The sequence below is a fragment of the Melanotaenia boesemani genome, chromosome 9 (assembly GCF_017639745.1).
Source record: "Melanotaenia boesemani isolate fMelBoe1 chromosome 9, fMelBoe1.pri, whole genome shotgun sequence".
Taxonomy (NCBI): Eukaryota; Metazoa; Chordata; class Actinopteri; order Atheriniformes; family Melanotaeniidae; genus Melanotaenia; species Melanotaenia boesemani.
Window position 1 is genome coordinate 33,265,802 of NC_055690.1, and position 22,699 is coordinate 33,288,500.

The 22,699-nt window shown below is 42.5% G+C and overlaps 1 protein-coding gene across 1 annotated transcript; it reads right to left on the reverse strand.

The window, feature by feature from the left end:
• Positions 1-13,874: 13,874 nt before the first annotated feature.
• LOC121645542 lies at positions 13,875-22,008 on the reverse strand. The gene is made up of 7 exons (XM_041994033.1): positions 21,929-22,008; positions 20,848-20,972; positions 20,480-20,574; positions 18,221-18,437; positions 15,519-15,628; positions 14,423-14,507; positions 13,875-14,080 (listed from the first exon to the last, which is right to left on the reverse strand). Exons 1-7 carry the CDS (start codon positions 22,006-22,008, stop codon positions 13,875-13,877), a joined length of 918 nt encoding a protein of 305 aa, XP_041849967.1.
• Between the last annotated feature and the right edge of the window lie 691 nt (positions 22,009-22,699).

Genomic DNA, 22,699 nt, shown 5'->3' on the forward strand with positions numbered 1-22,699 from the left:
CTTTGGGAAGCAGGAAAAGCAGTAATGCGAGGGAAAATAATTTCCTTCTCCTCACATAAGAAGAAGAAGGAAACAGCAAGAGTTTTAGAATTAGAACTCAGGATTAAATCATTGGAGGAGGCTTACCGCATTTCCCCCGAAGAGCACACAATGAATAATATAAGGAAAACTAAATTGCAGCTTAAAGAAATTATAGATAAAAAAACACAGTTTTTAGTGCAAAGACTTCGCTTGGAGAACTTTGAACATAGTAACAAATCTGGAAAGTTTTTAGCAAATCAACTAAAAACAAACAAGGAGAAAACAACAATCTCCTCTGTTAAAGATCAAGACGGAAACATCAGCCATGACTCAGACAAGATAAATGACACGTTTAGAAGCTTCTATAAAACATTATATGAATCACAGATTAATCCAACAGATGAACATATTGAACAATTTTTAAACAACATTAATCTACCAAAACTAAAAAATGAAAATAAAATAAATTTAGATGCACCTATTACTGTAGATGAACTCCACGAAGCTCTCCAACATATGCCCAACAATAAAGCCCCGGGTCCAGATGGTTACTCAGCAGAATTTTACAAGGAATTCTGGACAACGCTAGCTCCTACATTTTATAATATGTTGTTAGAAATACAGGAAAAACAAAAAATACCGCAAAATATGAACTTAGCTAATATAACACTATTGCTAAAACCAGGCAAAGACCCCACACTTCCATCCAGTTACCGTCCTATATCTTTAATAAATGTAGACCTGAAAATAATTAGTAAAGCTCTTGCCAGAAGGATAGAAAAAATAACCCCTCTTATAATACATCCGGACCAGACAGGTTTTATAAAAGGTCGACATTCATCTACTAACACGCGTAGACTAATTAACCTCATTGATTACTCTACTTTACATAATCTAGAATCCACAATCATTTCTCTAGATGCAGAAAAAGCCTTCGACAGGGTAAACTGGAAGTTTCTATTTGCAACACTAGACAAATTTGGGTTTGGACCTTCTTTCATAGAGTGGATTAAAATATTATATAATAACCCAAATGCATGTGTGAAAACCAACGATCAAACTTCTCCAAGCTTCCGCTTACAGAGAGGCACCAGACAGGGCTGCCCACTCTCCCCCTCACTTTTTGCCATTTTCATAGAGGCGTTAGCAGCTGCTATTAGACAAAATACAGAAATTAAAGGAATCCAGGGCAAAAATATAGAACATAAAATAAGTCTTTATGCAGATGATGTATTACTCTTCCTTCAGAACTCACAAACATCACTCTCTGAGACAATCACAGTTATTAATAAGTTCTCATCAATATCTGATTATTCTATTAACTGGTCTAAGACTACAGCCATGTCCATCAACTGTGACCTACAAAACATCCCTAATATCAAAATACAGACAGGAAACATTAGATATTTAGGTATAAATATTTCCCCCAGATTATCAGATTTAACAAAATTAAACTATGTTCAGCTACTAAAAACAATAGAAGATGATCTATTACGGTGGAGGCGCTTACCCATCTCAATAATGGGGAGAGTTGCCACCATGAAGATGATGATTCTACCTAAAGTTAATTATTTATTCTCAATGATACCCACTAAACCCTCCACCAGTTGGTTTAAATGTCTGGACTCTTTCATATCCAAGTTTCTTTGGAAAAACAAGCCGTCACGTATCAGTCTTAAAACCTTACAGCAGACTAAAGATAGAGGAGGACTGGATCTACCAAACTTTAATAACTACTTTATAGCTAACAGGCTGCAGTACATCTCCAAGTGGCTCAAACCCAGTTATCTGGATGAGCCGTGGCTAGATGTGGAGCAGGCTTTGTGTGAGGACTTAGTCATCTCTGACCTGCCGTTCATCAGCTCAACCATTAAACCATATAAGTGCTTTAAAAGCCTTAACATCCGTTTTTCCTTAATGGCTTGGTGGGAATTCTGTAAGATAACCAGATCTTCCCTCTTTCCATGTAGACTTACACCCATCTGGAACAACCCTGACATCCTGCAGAACAAAAAGATGATAAACTTCACTCAATGGAAGACTAAAGGAATACAACAGTTAGGACAGATAATAGAAAATGGAAACTTTGTATCTTTCAACACAATTGTCTCACAGTATGGAATCAACAGCAATAAATTCTTAGAGTACCACCAACTAAAATCAATTATATGTAAGAAGTATACCCCTGTACAGTTAGACTTGCAGCTTCCTGTCAGAATAGCAGAATTCCTGAATCATAATACTCCAAAATTATTATCAAAAATATATAGATTACTTGCAAAGCTAGAAGACAGGATATCTCTCCCAACTTCAAAATGGGAAGATGATTTATCTGATAACTTTGATCAGAAAAGATGGTCACAAATATGTTTAAACACGTTTAAAATGACTCAGAATTCAAATATACAACTAATACAATTCAAAATTCTCCATAGAACTCATTATACAGGACACAGGATGTTCAGGATGGGCCTTTCACCATCAGATATCTGCCCACACTGCTCTGAGAACACCTCTGATAGCTACATCCATGCGCTGTGGTCCTGCACACCTGTCCAAAGGTTCTGGATTAAGGTGTGTGAAGATCTCTCAAAATGGTTTAAAACTAGTTTTCCTGCAAACCCCACACTTTGCCTACTGGGCGACCTGGGTGACACCAACATAGGAATACACTCCATAAACTTGGTCCTCGCAGTCTTATGCATCGCAAAGAAAACTATTCTTGTGAACTGGAAAGATAAGAATAATTTGTCTATCCAGCAGTTTAGAAATCTCCTGTTAGATCACATCAGCATTGAGACAATGTCTGCCTCCTCCAGGAACCAATCTGATGACTTTCATTCCCTCTGGTCCCCTGTGACTGGCTACATCACTTAATGTAGGTGGAGGATTGCGGCTTCGCTGGGATGGGGGCGGATGTGGGTGGGGGGTCCCTGGTGGCTTCAGGTCTCCGGTTGTCTCCTGGGTGGGGATCTAGGCTGCTCCGCTGCTGGGTCGGCTGGGGGTTCCGGTATGGGCGGGCGGCATTGGGTGGGCCCCGGGGTGGGGCTGCCTCGTGGCGGTGGGGGGTGGCTGCCGGGGTGCCTGGGTCGGTGTCCGTCGGCCCCTGGCCGGGTGGCCGGTCGGGCCCGGGGTGGGCCGGGTGGGGGCCCCGGGCTCTGGGGCGTCGGGTCTCCCCCCGCTCCTGGGGGTGGGGGGTCTGCCGCTGCTGGGGGGGGCTGGGCCCGTCCGGATGTGCCGTGCTGGGGGTTGGTCTGTGCCCTGGTGCTTGGTCGCAGCCCCGGAACCTGGGTGGGGGTGTGCTTGTGTGTGGGTGTGTGTGTGTGTGTGTCTGTGGGTATGCTGGTGTGTGGGTGGGTGTAGAGGGACGTGTGCGCCGTATGTGTGTGTGGGTGTGTATGAAGGTCTGGGTATGTGCGTGTATGTGTGTGTAGGAGTAGTGTGCGGGTGTGTGTGTGGAGGTCTATGTGGGATGTGGGTGTGTGTGAAGGTATGTATATATGAGTGTGTGCACGTGGAGGTCGAGATGTGTGTGGAGGAGTGAAGGAGTGGGTGGAGGCGTGAGTATGTATGGAGGTGCTTGTGTGTATATGCAGGTATGTATGTGAGTGTGTGTGTAGTGGTGTATGTGTATGGAGGGGTATGAGAGTGTGTGTGTATGTGGGCACCGGTGTGTGTGTTTATAGGTATGTGCGTGACATGTGTGTGCGGAGGTATGTGCACGTATTGAGGTGTTGGTATATAGAGGTGTGTGAGAGTGTGTGTGAGTGGCTGGGGAGAAAAAAAAAAAAAAAAAAAAAAAAAAGAGTGTGTGCGTTTGCAGGTGGTTGGGGCGTGTCCTCTGGGGGGCGCCCTGGCTGGGTGTTTGGGGCGGGGGCCTGGGGTTCCCTTCCTTCGCCTCGCCCCCCTCCCACTCAGAAAGAGAAAAGTGGCCTCTTGGGCTGGTGGCTGGCCCCTGGGGGGGTCCGTGGCGTGCCTGGGTTGGGGTGCCTGCTCTGGGCCTGTGACGCCCTCCGGGGCCGGCGGGGGACGGGGGCGCCCTAAGCCACTGGCGGGTCGTCTTCCAGGGGGGAGGCTTACCCCCCTCTGGACCTACATCTCCTGACCCCTCCCCTCCCCACTCTTCACTACATACACAGGTAGGGCCGTGGGGGGTGTGCTTGTTGCGCTGGGCGGGGCAGGGGGGTCATCATAGTGGCCCCGTTGCTTCGCCGAGCGGCAGCATGCCTCCCAGCTTTTAATTCCACTTAGTCACTGAGCACAAATAACATTTGCAACATACAAACACGTTTTGGGGGGTGGAACATGCGAGGTCAGGTGGGTGGGACTGCTCAGGTGGCCCCACCCCCTCCTCAATGCAGTTACTGCCCCCCAATTTTAACCCTCTTTTTTTAATTGCAAACAGCACATAATATATTCCCTCACTAGTGGGGGAGGGAGGGGCGATGGGGTCTTCAAGCGCCCCTGTCTCCATGGATGGCCCGGGGGCGGGGCGGGCCGGGTGGCCTGTCGCGTTGGCCCGGGGCGTGGGCGGGCTGTCCCAGGGGGTTTGGCTGCTGGCCCTGGGGGGAAGGTGCTGTTTTGGGGGTGGGGAGTGGGGGACTGGGGCGGGGTGGGGGGGGTGGGGGCCTGGCTCGTGTCTCCTCGCCTCCTGGCTGGGGCTGTCCCCCCGCGGCGTGGGGTGGCGGGAGGATGGTGGTGGGGGGATGGTGTTTGTGTGTGTGTGTGTGTGGGGAGATGGGTGGTGGAAGGATGGTGTGTGTGTGTGGGAGGGTGGGGTGTGTGGAGGTGGATGTGTGGTGTGTGAGAGGGGGGGTGGTGTGGGTGTGGGAGGATGAATGGTGGAGGGATGATGTATGTGGGGGAGGATGGGGTATGTGTGGGAGAATGTATGGTGCAGGGATGGGGAGTGTGTGGGAGGATGGATGGTGGAAGAATGGTGTGTGTGCAGGAGGATGGATGGTGTATGGGAGGGAGGATGGTGTGTGTGTGGGGGAGTGGTGTATGTTTGGGAGAGTGGGTGATGGAGGGGTGGTGTGTGTGTGTGTGGGAGGATGGGGTACGTGAAGGTGGATGTTTGGTGTAGGAGAGGGAGGACGGTGTATGTGTAGGAGAATGATGTATGTGTGGGAGGATGGGTAGTGGAAGGATGGTGTGTGTGTGTGTGTGTGGGAGGTGTGAAGGTGGAGGATGGTGTATGTGTGGGAGGATGAGTGGTGGAGGGATGATGTGTGTGTGGGAGGATGGGGTAGGTGTGGGAGAGTGTATGGTGGAAGGATGGTAAGTGTGTGGGAGGAAGGATGGTGTGTGTGTGGAAGGATGGATGGTGGAAGGATGGTGTGTGTGTGTGGGAGGACAGAGTATGTGAGGGTTGGATGGTGTATGTGTGGGAGGATGAATGGAGGAGTGGAAGGAGAGTGTGTGTGTTTGTGTGTGTTGGTCTGGGGGGGGGGGGGGGGGCAGGACTGGTTCTCGGGGTGTGCGACTGGGCGCTGGGGTGTGGGGCTGGCCTCTGGCGGTGGCCGTCTGGGCGGGCCGGGTCCCCCCGGGTGGCGTGCTGGCCCTTGGCCTGTGGGGGTGGGGGGTGTCCCTGCGCTCCTGGGCCCGGGCCCTCTGCCCCGTCTGTCCCGGGCGGCCGGTGCCCGGGGGGGTCGGGGACTGCTGGCCTCGGCCTGCCGGGGCCGGTGCCCTGTGTCCGCGGGGCGGCTCCTGCTGGGGTCTCCTGCTGCTGCCTTCCTGGGCGGGCGAGTGGTCGTCTCTGTGGACCGGTCGGGATCTGTAGCCTACGGGGGGGCTGGTGGCCTGGGTCTCGGGACCGCTGGCCTGACTCTGGCCTCTGTTCAAGTGAGGTGGCATCTGCATGATCACTCTGCATGGTCACTCCTTCCTGAACGTCTCCACACAGTCTTTGCGTCGCCGTGTGGCCGAGTTCTCCAGCATATCCACACTGGTTTCTCTGCGCGTGTTCTTGAATACAGCAGTTTCACTTATATCTATTATCATATTTTTTTTTCTTTTTTTTTTATTATTTCTGTTCTTATTATTATTATTATTACTCTTACTCTTATTATTACTACTACTACTATTATTATTATTACTATTATTGTGATTATTATTATTGTTACTATTATCAACTAGTTGTGTAATGACCTACTGGCTAGGATGATCTTAGCTATATATGTTGCAAGTAGTATGGATTACATGGTTTTCTGTATAATGTTTTAAGTCCCCACCCGCGCTCCCCACACCCTTTCTGTCCCTCTCTCTCCCCTCCCTCTTCTCTCTACTTTCTTTTCTCTCTCTCTCTCTCTCTGTCCCCTCCGGTCGAGTCCAGCGTTAAGAGTCTGATTTAATAAAGTTTTTCATGTCATCAAGAGGGACTTTATACATGTAGTATAAATCCCTGCTTGATAGAGTAAAATTGCCCAGCACCAGACAGCAGCCAGACAATCATTCTGTTTGCAACGATGCTGGACAAGACAGGTTAAAAAAAAAAAAAAAAAAAAAAAAAAGGTTCGAACCTGCGACCTTCTTTCTGTGAGGATGCGTTGCTAACTCTACAGCCTCTTGAAAGCAGATTAAATAATTAAATAATATTAACATTAAATAATATGTGGTGTATCTAGATTTTGCTATGGTTCATGTTGTTTTTTTTTGTCCCTGCTAATGATGAGGATGGAGTTATATCCCAAGCTATCGTAAAATTTACATTACATTTAGTCCAAAGCAACTTGCAATGGTTAGGCAGTAGCGTTAAGGGTCTGGACTAAGACAATTTCCAGACCCAACTGGAAGGTGTTAATATTCATCCCTGTGGGACTCCAACTCTGGTCTCCCACACGGGAGACAAATGCCCAGCTAACTGGGCCAATCAGTCACTTGACTGCAGGTTCTTGGCAATATTCATTCATTCATTATCTATACTGCTTTGTCTATCTATTTTGTCTATCACGCCAGACAGGTTCTCCACCAAATGTTGTTACATTGCACATGTTGGGTAAATTTCTGTTTAAATTTTAATTAGATTTTATATAACCTTAAGAAAACACGACTTTATTTCCTGTTTATCATCTTTCAGGCAGTTTCTAAATCTGCCAAGTTGTCAGTTTTACTGCTGGTATTGCAGGTTACAGTGTTCACAACATCTAGTTGTTGCATTTGTTTAACTTCTTAGCAGTTTTTATGTATGTGGACACATAAACCTACCACACCAAAGAGGCCAAAAATGGAGACAGAAAAAAAGAGCAAAGGTTGGCAAGGAAAGGAAATGCCAAAAAAATGTGGGTAGGATCAAATAAGGGATTAAAAGAGGGAAATGGGGGGCAAAACATCTCCAATGAATGGAAAGATGACTAGAAAGAGAGAATCCAGTGGCAGATTAAAGGTATAAAGAAAAAGAATACACAAAGATGGCACAAAGCAGAGAAAACTAAGATCAGAATATATTAAGAGACCGATGCTGTCAGTTTGTCTAAAAGAAGCAAAGAATAGAACAACACTGACATCTAGTGGAAATAAGAATAACTGCAGCTGGTTTATTTTGCCTCATTAGGGCACTGCTTCTTTATACAGATGTCTTACAGCAAAAGAAATATCTTCAACTAACATGAGTTCATATTTATCATGTGCTGTAAAGCAGGACTCTTCAGTACTTCTCTCTCCTTCCTCACTTATGTATTTTTTGGCATGTAAGAGGGGCAGATATATCTGTGTTGTTTCTTTAAATAGTAGTAGTTCCTGTTGTGTTTTATTTTTTGTTAAGCAGGTTAGTATCTTCCACTCTGTCCCAGTTCATCATTTTCCACTGCTAAGATGTGTTTAGACATCAGAATCAATGACATGGATGAAGCATGCAAGTGTCTGGGTGACAATAAACTCGTCTTTGTGTCTTTATTTATGTGCCGTTTTTATAGAACTGCAGTTGAGTCCAATTTACACGAAATCTGACCATGTAGCTGTAATTCTTTCCTTCTCTGCAAACATTTTGGATTTAATGTTGTGTATTCAAGTGTAATTTTTATTATGTCTGCTGTCATGTACATCATTTGTTTCCTACCTCAACTTGGTTCCTTCCTCAGTTTAATAATTCCTCATTAAAAAAAGATCATTCAACCAAGTTTTTCCTCATGTTTTTATACAGTAGAAGTAAAAGCTGCAGCTGGCTACGAGCGTGGACTGAATGGGTGAAAATAGGAAAATTCCAGTATTCTGAGCTCGCAGCAACATATTGGGGAAAAAAGAACTATGAACTACTTCATCTTTAGAACTGTTAAAATAGTTAAAAAATTTGAATTATGAACTATGAACTATGAAAATTTGCTCTTGAGAGTCGAGTGTGACGGTGTCAACACAGTGTATGCCGCTTGTAAAACATGTTCAGTCTTAGTTAAGTACACCAGTGAGTCAGGGATGAGTGGTCTTAAGAGGCACACTTGCAAATTATGTAAAGAACCAGCAAAGCATCTTTTCTTTCGTCAAACGCAAAGTACCATCTGGTGTGAAGTCTCGTTTGACAGGCTGAAACCCAAAGAGACCCTTTGCTGTGGTAGAGGGGAATGGCTTCATCAGTGTTGTGCAGACGCTACTTGACATTGGAGCCAAATATGGAAGTAACGTGCAGGTGGAAGATATTCTGCCGTGTGCACGCACAGTCACCTGTCATGTTAAAGGGGAGTATGACAAAATAAAACAACCGGTCATCGAAGAGCTCAACAGGTACGTCACACTGTTTTGTAATGCAAAAAGTTAACTTTTTTACCAAGCAGTAGTCTATGATCTATAGATCTACCACTACTAGATCTCCTTTTCCACCTGTTTTAAACAGCTTAAACTCTCAATGTTATAAATTGCTTTCTTTTTAGTACTTAAGATATTTTGAGGGTTAATCGACTTATACTTAATTTCTTTGGTGCAGACTACAAACCATGCTGTAACTACAGACATCTGGACAGAGGAGAGGACTTTTGTCTTGGTATCGTCCTTTGCTGACATATGCATAAGACATTTATGTAAACACAGTTTTCTGTCCTAATATCGTACTATAAATCTTTTGAAAAGTGCTCTTTACAATTAGATGATTGTTTATCATTCTTTATGTCTGGGCTTCTAGTTACTAAGCTTTTATGTTTCCTTTTTCTTTTTTTCTCCATCACAGGAATTTGACATCCTAAGCAGAGACACTGTCTTTGTGACAGATAATGGTTTAAATGTGATTGCAGAATTCAAGGACTATGTCCGACTTTCCTGTGCAGCCATAAAATCAACTTGATCCTAAAACATGTATTTAACCACTTGGATGAGGACAACCCAGCACATGGTAGCATCATCAAGCTGTTTAAGGACACAAAAACTGTTGTCACACACTTCAAAAGAGCAGGATAAGATAACATAAAATCTTGTGATGTCTGGCTGGGAAGCCTCCTTTAATAATTATGAAATGTGATCAATGGAAAATTAAAAAGGAGCTACTGTAATCTACAATTGCCATGGTCACATTTTCTTGACTAAATTTAAACTTTAAATCTTTTCCTTTTAATGATTTTTTGATGCTCACAAATTGTCATTTATAATCAGTGTAACCCAACTTTTCCTGTACATTGTCTCCTTTTTTAATGTTAGGTTACAAAACGCGCTTGACCAGTCACTGAAGCTAGCCGTGGAGACGAGCTGGAATACCAGACTAGCAATGCTTCAATCTGTAAATGATGCTCTGTGGTCCGGTAAGCTGCATGACATCCTGCTACACCGAAACAAGCTCTACCTCAACAACACTGATTGTGAACTTCTTGAGGACATCAGCGAACTCCTGAAACCATTTGATGAGGCTACTAGGCACCTCTCTGCTGGTCACACACCAATCCTTCACCTAATCCTCCCGACCAAGGCAACCCTACTGAGGGGTTTGTCCATCCAGGATGGAGACAGTGTGATTGTAAAAGAGGTAATACATTACATTGCTGCTTTTTATTGTTTAGTTGGTGGTCACTCCAGTAGCTAACAGGAGCTTGGTCCTATCCAATAACAGTGATGCATAAAAGAAATGTGAGTCTGATGTTGTCCAGGAGAAACAATGTATAAGTTAATTATTAAATAAATTAAAAACTGCTAGATGTCTGAAATCAAACATGGTGCCTGTCTGCCTGAGAACTTATATGCCTTGTAATAATGATGTTGTATAAATCAGCATTATGTAATTGTATGTATCATTATGGGATTTCACTCCTTCTCTAGCTGAGAGGGAAGTTAGCTCAGGCAGTGGAGCTGAAATTCAAAATCCACTTGTATCATAAGGTAGCCACAGCCCGCTCTCCTAGCCTGAGAAGTTTCTTGAGGAAAACTCTGTCCAGTCAATAGTTTGAGGAGGTCATCAAAACCCTGCAACACTCACAGAAACAGCAGGGACAGAGGAGAGCGTGAGAGACCATGTGGAGAGAGAGGGTGAATAACACTTGCATCAACAGAGCACTCCCAGAGCAATTTTAAATGCAATAAAAAGTCTTCCTTTCATTTATAGAGAGGCACACACACACACACACAGGTGTGTTACCTATTAGGTAATGTCTGATATAAGTAATACCTATATTAGACAAATAAGTATGTTAGACTATCAAGATCTATGAAGCAAATGGTAATGTTCTATAAGAATCTCTCTTTTTTCCTGAAGGCCCATCCTCAGAGGCAAGGACCACAGAGGTGCATAACTTCTTTGCAAGTTGTGTTGAAGAGGAGGACAGGGAGGAGGACAGTTGCAATATGGAGTCATGGGGCCAACAGTTGCTGCTACAATACAAGAGTGACTCTAAGCTGACATGCTTCCGGTCTCTTCTAGACTTCTGGCGAGAGAGGTCAGGTGGGTTAGTGCCAGTTGCCAAGAGACTTTTAGCAATCCCAGCAGCAAGTACTCCCTCATAGCGTAGTTTCGGTGTTGCTGGGAGACTGATTAAGGAGATTGCAGATGAATGAAAACAGTTGTTCAAGTAATGAGCGAAATAATACTTTACATGTTCTGTTTGGGTTTATTCAAATTTGGCAGACATGTTGTAAAACATATGCTGTTTTATTGTTGTTATATTTTTTAATTAAATTCATGGTATTGCCTAAAGAATAAATACATTTTAAATAATGGGAGCGGGAGTCATTCTAAATGGGAGCGGGATGGGATCAGGAGTAATTTTATCAGGATTGGGACGGGACAAGATTTTCTTCTGTGGGAGTGGGATTGGACAGGAGTGAAAATCCACTCCCGTGTCACCCTCTAGCCCAGACCCCTGACCTTCCACCCCCAAACCCACACAGGCATCCCCCAAAACTACATGTAATAATTAAAGAATTCTGCTACCCTGATAGGTAGCTGCAAGTTAAATTGGTTAATGGTATATTTTTTACACATAACAGATTTAAGCTGGTGATATTCTTCTCATTTGATATATACACTATGGAATCAGTAGCACTAAACTTTTAGAAGTTTTTTTTTTTTTTTTTTCTATTATTTACTAATTGTTTTATTCCTTTATTTTTCCATTGAGTGAAGTTAATCCTCAGGTGTAAAAAAAATTGATCAATACAAATTATTGTTGAAGTACAGTTGTGTAAACACACATAAAGCCTAGCATATGCTGTTCTTTGGTAGAATTCCACTTTCTTTCAGCACCGTATTAACAGCTGGTACAAGGGGTGCGCTGTAACTCAGTAGTCGGCCATCATAAATCAGCTGGTCTGGTGTCAGCGGTGTTTGTTGCTGAGCTCTACACAGACAGAAAGCAGAGACACAGCAGTTACAGCCATGATGCAGAGACAGAAAATGATTTAAAGCTACTTTAAAGAAAAATTACAGCTGTAGAGAGGCATCAACCCACCTTGTGTGGTACAACCGTGCTATGTTCCTATCAACCCAAGTACAGCCTCTCTCTGAGCTTAGCACTCCGTGAACAGTTGGGGTGAACACAGCTCGGGGGCTGATGATGATTTTGAAGTTGTTAAACTGAGACTGAGTACTGATGGGCTCCTGGTACAGATGAGCCAGGATGTTCACCCCAGGTATGTTTCCCCAGCAGCCTTGTGGAGGCAGTGTTTGTGGGGTGGGAAGAGGCAGTGAGACGTTGTTGGGAAACACGTTATTCTCAAACTTGTAACACTTGTTGAGGCCGTACGTCTTCTCCAGCAGCGGTAACAGCTCCAACCAGCTGGTGAGAGAAAGGTTTGTTTTAAAATAGCAATATGTAATTTTCTGACATTAAAACTGTTTCTGACTCGTTTGATGACTCAGTGACATTTATTATGTACATTCCTGTAACTGTCATTGCACGGCAGCATCCTGAGGCTGAGAAAACTACACATCCAAAAACGCACCCCTGCCATGAAAAGCACCCCTTGTGAGAAGCGTAGTTGAAACCACTTACCTGTAGTTGTGATGCAGATGTGTATGCTGCTCACATTGATTGATTGATTGATTGATTGATTGATTGTTTGATTGATTGATTGATTGATCTGGCATAGGGGTTTGAGATACACCCCCGTTAGTAAGTCGAACCCTGTTGTGTAACTGTTACAGAATTTTATTTTATTTTTAATTTTTTAAAAATCAATATCAACAAGCTGATAGATGCTGTTGGTAAGTTCTCAAGCGTAGTAAAGATGAATATAGACCATCTACAGGCAACTGTAACAGGACAAAAGGAGCATTTCAGAGAGACAAAGTCTCTCAGATATAAAAATGGGCAGAGGTTCACCAATCTGAGACAAACTGGCTTTCAAAGTTATGGAAAATTTTCAGAAAAATGTCCCTCAATGTAAAATTGTGAATACTTTGAAGATCCCACCATCAAAAGACTCAGAGAATCAGGAGGAATCTCTGTGTGCATGGAACAAGGCTGGATGCTAGTAATCTTCTGCATTAACACAGACATGATTCTCTATTAGAAATCACTGCATGGATTCAGTTATTACTTCCAGAAATAACTGTCTGTGAACACAGAGCTTTAACCATTTGTAGATTTCATTGTGAACGATCATGCAAAGAAGAAGCCAGATGTGAACAGGATCCAGAAACAACACTGTGTTCTCTGGAACAAAATTCATTTAAAATGGTCTTTAGACAAAGTGAAAAAATTGTTCTGTTATCAGATGGATGAAAATGTGAAATTCTTTCTACTCTGTAGGACATGGCATCCAAGGGAACATCCAGCTTGTTATCAGTGGACAGGTGAAAAGCTGCATCTCTGATGGGATGGGGCTGCATTAGTACCTATGGCGTGGGCAACTTCCATCTGTGAAGCTCCATCAATGCTGAAAAGTACATGGAGGTTTTAGAGCAGCATCTGCTACCATCCAGAAAACGTCTCTTTAAGGACAGACCTTGACAGTAAATTTTAGCAAGACGATGCTGAACCACATCGTGCATCCATCACAGCAGCATGGCTTCACAGTAGAAGAGTCCAGCTGCTGAACTGGCCTGCCTGCAGTCCAGACCTGAAGGTCCAGAACTGTTGAGCAGCTAGAATCCTGCTTCAGACCAGAATGGGACAACATTTATCTCCTAAAACTCCAGAAACTGGTCTCCTCACTCCCCAGATGTTGGCAGACAGTTGTTAAAAGAAGAGAGGATGCTACATGATGCTAAACATCACCCTGGAACTACTTTTTACAGACGTGTTGCTGCATCAGATTCACTATCAGCTCATATTTTCCATCACATGGTAAAATGTCTCATTTTCAACATCTAATATGATGTTTATCTTCTGCTGGGAATAAAATATGAGTTGGTGAGATTTAGAATGATTACATTTTACACAGCATTCTGACTTTTGTGGAATCATGTTTCTAAAACCTCAACAAGAGACTTCATGAAGAAAGATCTACCTGTTGACTGATTGAGGCAGAATGAGCTCATCAATGTCCTGCATGGCCACATATTTGGACCGGTACATGTATCTGTAAAGGCAGTCAGTGAGAGCAGGAATCTGGCCGAAGTAGTGAAGTTCACCAGGATCGTGTTTAGGCAACCAGCCGCGAGACACTTTTAAAAACCTGGATAGAGACCAAGGAATCACTTCCAGTAAACCTGAGGAGACAAAGCCAGGTGGTTTTAGATTGTCCACATATCAAACAGTAATTAACAGTAAATATACTAAATTTCTTTGTAGTAATTATTCTTTTTACATTTTGTTGAAGGGTCAAATAAACACTTCAGACAAAAAAATATAATTTTCTGCCCATTCATCGTGGGTCAGCCTTTAAAGAGTTAAAAAGAGTTAAAAAGCTCATTCTAAGCATGGGTGACTGAAATTTAAATTGAAACTAGGAGCTTTCATTCCTTTTAAAATCAGGCAAATCGTTCCCTTTCTGTAGGGTCAATCTCAGCGTTTCCATGAAAACAGGAATCAGCAGGAAGTAGATACTGGACCTTTGTGTGTGTAGTAGTCCAGTATAAGCTGCGTCTCAGCGCTGCAGTTGGTCTTATAGACGACCACCTTGTCGACTCCCAGTAACTGAAACATTTCTAAACACAACACATATACAGGTGCTCATAATAAAATTAGAATACCATGAAAAAGTTTATTTATTTAAGTAATTACATTCAAAGAGTGAAACTTGTATAATATAGACATTCATTCCTCACAGACTGACACACTTCACATGTTTATTTTTTTTTCATTTTGATGATTATAACTGACAACTAATGAAAACCCGAAATTGAGTATCTCAGAAAATTAGAATATTGTAGAAAAGTTCAATATTAAAGACACCTGGTGCCACACTCTAATCAGCTAATTAACTCAAAACATCTTTAAATGGTCTCTCAGTCTAGTTCTGTTGGCTATACAATCATGGGGTAGACTGCTGACCTGACAGTTGTCCAAAAGACAACCATTGACACTTTGCACAAGGAGGGCAAGACACAAAAGGTCATTGCTAAAGAGGCTGGCTGTTCACAGAGCTCTGAGTCCAAGCACATTAATAGAGAGGTGAAGGGAAGGAAAAGATGTGGTAGAAAAACGTGTACAAGCAATAGGGATAACCACACCCTGAAGAGGATTGTGAAACAAAACTTATTCAAAAATGCAAGGGAGATTCACAAAGAGTGGACTGCAGCTGGAGTCAGTGCTTCAGGAACCACCATGAACAGAAATATGCAAGACACGACTTTCAACTTTAGGACCAGTAGCTGGTTTAAGAACCATGGTATCCCTGTTCTTAACTGGTCAGCAAACTCGCCCGACCTTAAACCCGTAGAAAATCTATGGGGTATTGTGAAGAGGAAGATGCGATACGTCAGACATGTATTCATTTCACAAACTTAATCAAAATATGATCATTCATCTGCAAGTCTGTTTTAAAAAGCTGGTTTCCTCATTTTCATGGTTGTACGGTGGAAAGTAACAGGGCATGGTCCTTTAGGCTGTCTTCTTTTCTCCATCCTGGTCAATATACTTAAAAACATCTCATTCACTTAGTTTATTCTTTATGATCATAAATAGGAAAATGTGAGGTGGTCTTACCTGAAGCACGTTGGTGAAATCAAACATGGTGGAGAGACAGACAGTGAAGTTATAAGGAAAAGAATCACTCTTGGGATTTTGGTTTTGAATTTCCAGAAACTCAAGTTTATCTAAGAGACCACAACAAGGCAAATTTTGGAAATCATATTTACTTAACTGTCTTTTTAATAAACAGAAAAAAATATATTAAATTCCACAGCTACGCAAAAAAATACTGTATTTATATATAGATTATATATACACAGCCTCCCATTGGATCATTACTGAATGGATGATGATGTTTCAGCTGCTGTTAAAGTTATTTAACCCTAACTGATGCAATGAGCAGCTTCTCATTTCTTAAATAAGTGCGAAGACGCATTTCATGGTCGTGGAAAAGATGTTAATCTGTTTCAGAAGGGTCAGATTATCGGTACCAAGCAAAACAAGCCTCTGAGGAGGTTTCTGAAAATACTACAACTAGGTTAAGAACTGTCCAACAAAAACTGGAAGAATGGTGGGGAACCATCATCTCCCAGGAGAAATGTGGTCGGAGAAATATCTTGCATTAAGGTGATCGGTGATGAATTAAATGTTTGCTGAAATAAAATTGTGCTGTGATCTTGGGTTGCTGCAGCTGGTCAGGTTTAGGTTCAACAATGTTATGTGTCCAAAGAATGAGGTTTAGCTGACTACCTGAATATACTGAATGATCAAGTTATTCATCTTCCCTGATGGAACGGCCATAATCTAAGATGACAATGCCAGGATTTATGGGACTAAAATGGTTAAAGAATGGTTCAGGGAACATGAGACGTAACTTTGACCCATGGGGCCGTGGGTCCCCATCCTGTCATTCCCCTTTAGGGGTGTGGGAGGGTGGGAACTTTCTGGGGTGGGTGGCGGCTCACTGGCTGCAGTCCCTGAATGGCCCGGTCGTGGGGGGGCGGCCTCTCCTGGCCTGTCTTGCCCTGGGGGGCCTCCTGGGGAGCAGGGGTGCCTAATGCCACTAAAGGCTCATCATCCAGAGGGAAGTTTGCTTCCCCGGGGTGGCTGCGCTGGTGGGCTGCTGGCTCTATGGGGGTTGGGGCTCGCTGTCCACTGGTCCGCCTGGGGTGTCCCCCACGGGGCATGGTGGGTGGGTTGTGTGTGGCGTGATTGTGTGGTGGTGAGTGATTGTGGGTGCGGCACGGGGGAGGGTGTGAGTGTGGGGTTATATGGGGTGCACGTTGAAGTAGATGGGGAGTGGGGGGAGGGGGCTGATAGCACCCTGGTTCCCGGGGTGTGCGGCTGGAACATCGGGTGTGTGCTGGCCTACGCCGGGTAGCTGTCTGGGGGGGCCTGGTCCTCCTAGGCATGTTGCGGGCCCCCTGCCTTTGGGGGGTGCGGCGGCCGCCTCTGGGCTCCTGGGGCCCTGGGCCCTTCGCTTGGGCTGCCCTGGGTGGCCGGTCCCTGGCGGGGCCGGCGGCTGCTGATCTTGGCCCACTGGGACCTGTGCCCCGGGACCGTGGGGGGCTCTTGCTGGGGCTCTCCTCTGCCGCCCTTCGGGTGGGGCTGGAGTCGTCTTTGTGGTGGGGTGGCATGGGTTGGTGCTCCGGGTCTGCTGCTGAGGGCCCGGCCCAGGCCCTGGTCTGCCTCTGGCCTCCGTGGAGGCGAGGTCGCATTTGCATGATCTCACTCACCACTCTTCATCACTGATCACTCCTTGTTTCTCATGCTCTGCATGCTGACACAGTCATTGAGTTGTCTAGTGGGTTTTTAATACTAAGCGATAATTATAAAAAAAAAAAAAAAATTGTATTTTTCCTGTGAGTTAGTATCTGGTCGCTGTTATGTCTTTTTGATTTGATTTGGTTATTATTTAAAAACTCTTAATGACTGGCAGCTCTGTTTTTTTATTTTTTTTATTTTTTTTTTTCTGTGTGTGTGTTTCTGCCTTTGTAAAAGTTGTAGGAAATTTTCTGGTGTGTTCATGTACAGGTGTAACAGTTTGTTGTCTGGTGATGGTGTGGATTGAAGGGTCGTTTTCCTTCTGTCTGTGATCTTTTTGTCTCCTTTCTTCTTTCCCTTTTGCTCTTTTTTGCTATTTTCCATCTTTTTCTGTCCCCTCACGTCAGGTCCAGCAAGATTACATAGATTCCGTGATTCAAAGTAAATAAATAAATAAATTAATCACATTATCAAGAGGAGCCTTACCCATAGGCCTCCCCTTGGTAGAGCAAATTTGTTCAGCACGATACAACAACCAGATTATCATTTTGCTGCTATGATGCTGGACAGGACAAGTTAAAAAAAAAAAAAAAAAAAAATCTAACATGAAAATCCATCATCTTGTCACAGATAAATCACCAAGAAACAGTAAATTTACATTTCATGCAGGTGTTGTTAAGATATTTCGTCCTGAAACAAAGACCAAACCCTGACTCATCTTTTTGTCTCAGCCAGTTGGCCCCTCTGTTTTGTAGAGATAAGGCAGCTTTTACTTTTTGAAGATCAGAAATTAGTAGTTATTGGAGCCATTCAAATGGCCCAAATGTCCCATTTAGAGCCAAAGATTCTTAGATACCTAAAAGACATGGGGTACCATACTTCTGTAAAACAGAGGGGTATGGCCAAAAGGAGGTACAGTATTAGGTTTGATTCAAAATGGTGGTTTAACCATGTGACACATTCCATTGCCAATACTTAATGTCACCTGCAAACCTGCTCTGTGGTTCTAGTACCTTCATCTTCGGGTACAACAGTGGTCACAGCTATATGAGATGGTGTCTGGCAGCCCAAAGGGAGGGGACACATGATGTCGGCGGTCCCGTAGGGAAAGCCAAAGTGATCACTGTGGATGTGGCTGACACCCTCAGAGATGTTCCGCAGCCCCTGGCAGAGTAAGATGCAGATATAGGCTACTGCTTGGCTCCGCAGCACCACTGAAATCACACGAACCTGGAACAAGAAAAAGAATTTTACTTTTAGTACATGGACAATGATAGACTTTTCTTAATTTATGCATACATCAGTAGCACATGTAAATAACTGCTTTCAGAGTGCAGAAAGCGTGGCTGTTAGGTGAACTATGTTTAGCATCCGTCTTTACAGAGGAAATTATAGTGATGCTGGACAGATGTTGGACAAGTTTTCATCAGCTTCTTGTGAACAAACGCCAGCGAGCAGCCTGGATTCGTGCTATCTGCTGTACAAACTGGAAGGCAATGCCCTGGCACCTGTTATGCAATGCACACTTTGGTGTCATCAGACGATTAAAGATGAGGACAAATGCTCGTCTTTGGACATGAAGGTGAAGTCGAGACAGCGACGCAAGTAGAAGGCAGCAGCGACTCCATCATCGTGAAATTGTCAACGTATGTACTGGCACCAACCATGTTTACTGCATTTCAGTGAAAACGTTACTGACCCACTTATTCAATACATGGATTAAGTCTACAGTTGAATGAATTGGCAATCATTAGTTATTTTTACATGGACAAATATGTCATCTATCCAAATGAAATCTTTCAGATTCCACATGTTTACATGGACACTGGATAAAGTATCCAATCAGTTGTTTTTTTATGTGATGGAAAGATTGAATACAATTGTAATGTGGAATTGGCCATTTTTACGTGGTGTTTTTTTTTTTCTATTATTTTTATTTGAAATTATTTATTCAGAATTAAAATTTTAGAATTAACAACTATAAGTCACTTTGGATAAAAGTGACTGTAATGTAATAATATAATGCAATGTAGAATAAAGTATTCCCCTTCACATTTACATGGAAATAGTAACTCTGAACTGAGGTTTACATGGAACACACTTTTAATCACCTTCATTTAATTCCACTTTAGATCTGGGGGTTAGGAAGGTTTCTGATTGGACGGGGCCAGGTGTGACATATTTATCTCTAAAAGAAGAAAAGAAGCTCCTGTACCTGCTTTTATCATTTCATCTACAACATGGAAGACCACATTATAAAATCTATCAGATCAGAATAACTTTTGCTTTAGATGTCTTGATTGTTCTCCACTGACAAGATCGGCTGGTTTTGTCGTAAAATATCTAAATTACAGTTGCTTTAAACGGCTTCTTGTGCAGATCAGAATAACATGTGACATGTGTAACATATGCATAAATTATGAAAATAGGCCTTTGTCAAGAGATGTTTGGAATGAGTTAAAGATACCCAACAATACAGATGAAACCTGGGTTACTGCCCAGAGAAGTTATTGGATTGTAAACATTTCTTCAGTGATGTAGAATTTAAAGAAGCTAACATCATTCTGCAAAGTCCTACATTAACTCCTGTACCAAAGGTCACTAATTGGTGGACCACGCCGGGACTTCAAGCCAAAGCAGGAAGTTATGATTTACAACCTGGTGGAGCATTTCTTTTTTTACAGGTGCAGGTTTTGTAGTTTAGTGGACGAGGAAACACAGACCATGTACAATTGGAGTTAAGCCATCCCATGTGATACAACTCAGTCCATCGAGTCTGTGCACGCCAGCTGATACAACTACTAGGCCTCTTAAATATATATTACATTTAATAAAAAAAGCCTAATATTTAGATGTCATGAGACCCCCAGAAGTTTAGGGGCTCAAAAGTTTCATAAGACATTCCTTATTTATAATATATTTATATCATATTTATATACAAAATCAGATGTGCCACATACCCACCATCATATATCATGAGATGTGGAATTATCTATTAATATAATTACAAGTGAAAATCAAGCAAAAACATTTGCTATTTAGTTACTTGAAACTGTTCATACATGCAGTAGACACGTCAGGCATGTAGATGTGCATGATATGCACATACACACTAAGAAGGTTTGCTTTTGGCCCAATCAGGTCCATTATTTGAATTTATACCAGACCTTAACAGAAAATAAAGTGAAGTGTTATCTTACAAATTTTGTTGTGTGTTAACTGCATGTTTAGTGATCCTGGAGGGAAATCTGGGAGTAAAACTCTTCACTGACCTCTTTTTCTTTAGTGCGGTGCTCCAGATAAGCTGATATAAGCAGTGTTTTTGTCTGATTGACTGTCACGAAAGACGAATCTCGTCCCAGAGAAGCTGCATCAGAGAAACAATGTTCAATAAACTAAGATGGAGTTTTAGTGCCTTAAAAAAGTTTTTAAACTTCAAAATTTATTTTGCACACACAGAAAAACAGAGAAAAAAGCAGAAATTATGGTAGATATCTCAAAATGGAAACATGAAGTTTAGATTGACCATGACAGTCAATACTTCAACTTCAACTAAATTTATATAATAATTTATCAGATATAAGATCAAGCCAAAGTTCTTTAAGGAGAAAACATAAGAAAGAACATAAAAATACACAACATTTATAATGAGGACAAGAAGCATTCAGTAGCTTATCCATGTAAGCTGGATGATGTTTCTGGTGTTTAGATAGTAGAAGCTTGACTGCTGGTGACGTCCAGCCCTTTAAGGTGTCCTGCAACGGCCTGGAAAATACAAAACAAATTACTTTGAGGTGAAATGTTAAACAGTTCAAGAGAAAAGTAAAAGAACCTGGTTAAACATTAAATTATTCTGTTTTAGGTTTTCGTCATCATTCTGGGTAAGTTTCTGAATGTCCACAGATGAAGTGATGAACAAATTACTCAGTTGAAATTATCCACCATTCATGTTTTATCGAGGTCGTTAATGAAGCTGTTTAGCTGGTTTCTGTAGAGTTTAAAACCTGGTTGTATTTGGGTTAAAAAAATAAAAAAAGAAACAAATCACCAATGCATTTAACTTTTGAAAGTATAAACCAATTTTTTGCTATATCTGGGATGCCATTTTTTTCTTTTCAATTATTTCTTCATGTAAAACTGCATGTAGAACAGCAACATAAAAACATGTCATGTTTTTCTGGACAGCCTCAGTTGTCAGAAAACAAGACTAAAATAGATATAGCAGCATAAAGGCTAACCACAGAAAACAAAACAGAATTATCGGGTTGGACCTCTTTTACCTCCAGAACTGCTTTAATTCTTGGTGTGAAAGATTGAACAAGGTGTTGGAAACATTCCTCGGAGGTTCTCTCCATGTTGACATGACAGCATCACACAGTTGCTTCAGGTTTGTCGGATACATCCATGATTACATTAATTCCTCTTTCTTCCTCTTTCTGATGCTCAGTTTGAACTTCAAGTCATCTTCACCACGTCTACATGACTACATGCTGCCATGTGATTGGCTGATTACAGATTTGTGTTAAAATGCATTTTGAACAGGTGAACCTGATAAAGTACATAGTGAGTGTACCCACACATTTTACATTCTGAAACTGTAAAATGTGTCTGTACTTTGCTTTAGGTCAGTAGTGACAACTTACTGGAGCTAAAACCTTAATTAATTAGATTTTGGGATTCATGTTACTGGTTTCCGTATGACAATGATCGGTTCCACTTACTTGTACATCCAGAGCAGGACTGTGGCAGAAAGGATGAGGATGACAATATTGGTGAGCATCAACTGTCTCAGCATCTTCATTGTAGACCACCGGGGGTAAATCCTGCTTTAGTGCAAAGAAATAACCAGTCAGAGCTGCTGCTGTGGTTCTGTAATAGATTCTCATGAAAACAGAAGTAAATGAGTTATTTTCATTCTCTCTCAGCTCCAGCACTTCACATCCCTTCACAGTGTTACAATAAAATGTCTCAGGCTTAGTGGTCACTGAAAATAAACATTCTGCTCAGAATCAGTAGAAATTTATTTTTAAAGCCTGAACACACCGTAGTTTTCATTTCATCTTCAGTGATGAAAGAAAAAGATGACAGTGTCCAAATGACACTGAAATTCTGTTGAACTGTACTCAATAAAGTTGCTTCATTTGTACTGATTGAGTTCTGAGTCACCAAAATCAAAAATGGGAAGGATTGTTATTTTAACCAGCAGGTTCGTAGCAAAGTGAGTGAAAGATGATTTATTACAGTACAAGAAACCAATCCTTGATGTAACCCTCAGCCTGTCTTCGTCCTCATTCTGTTCTTCCTTCTCCTTCCCACTCAGTCCTTAAAATCCAATCCACAACCATGGTGGTGTGGTGACCTAATCGAAACCGTTTTTTCTTAAACAAGTCCAGACATACAATAAAAAAAGTAAGTGTGTGATACCTGATTTCATTGACCGAAACAGACCCTCTGCCAGCTGATGGGTGGGGCAACAGTCACAGTGAAGATGT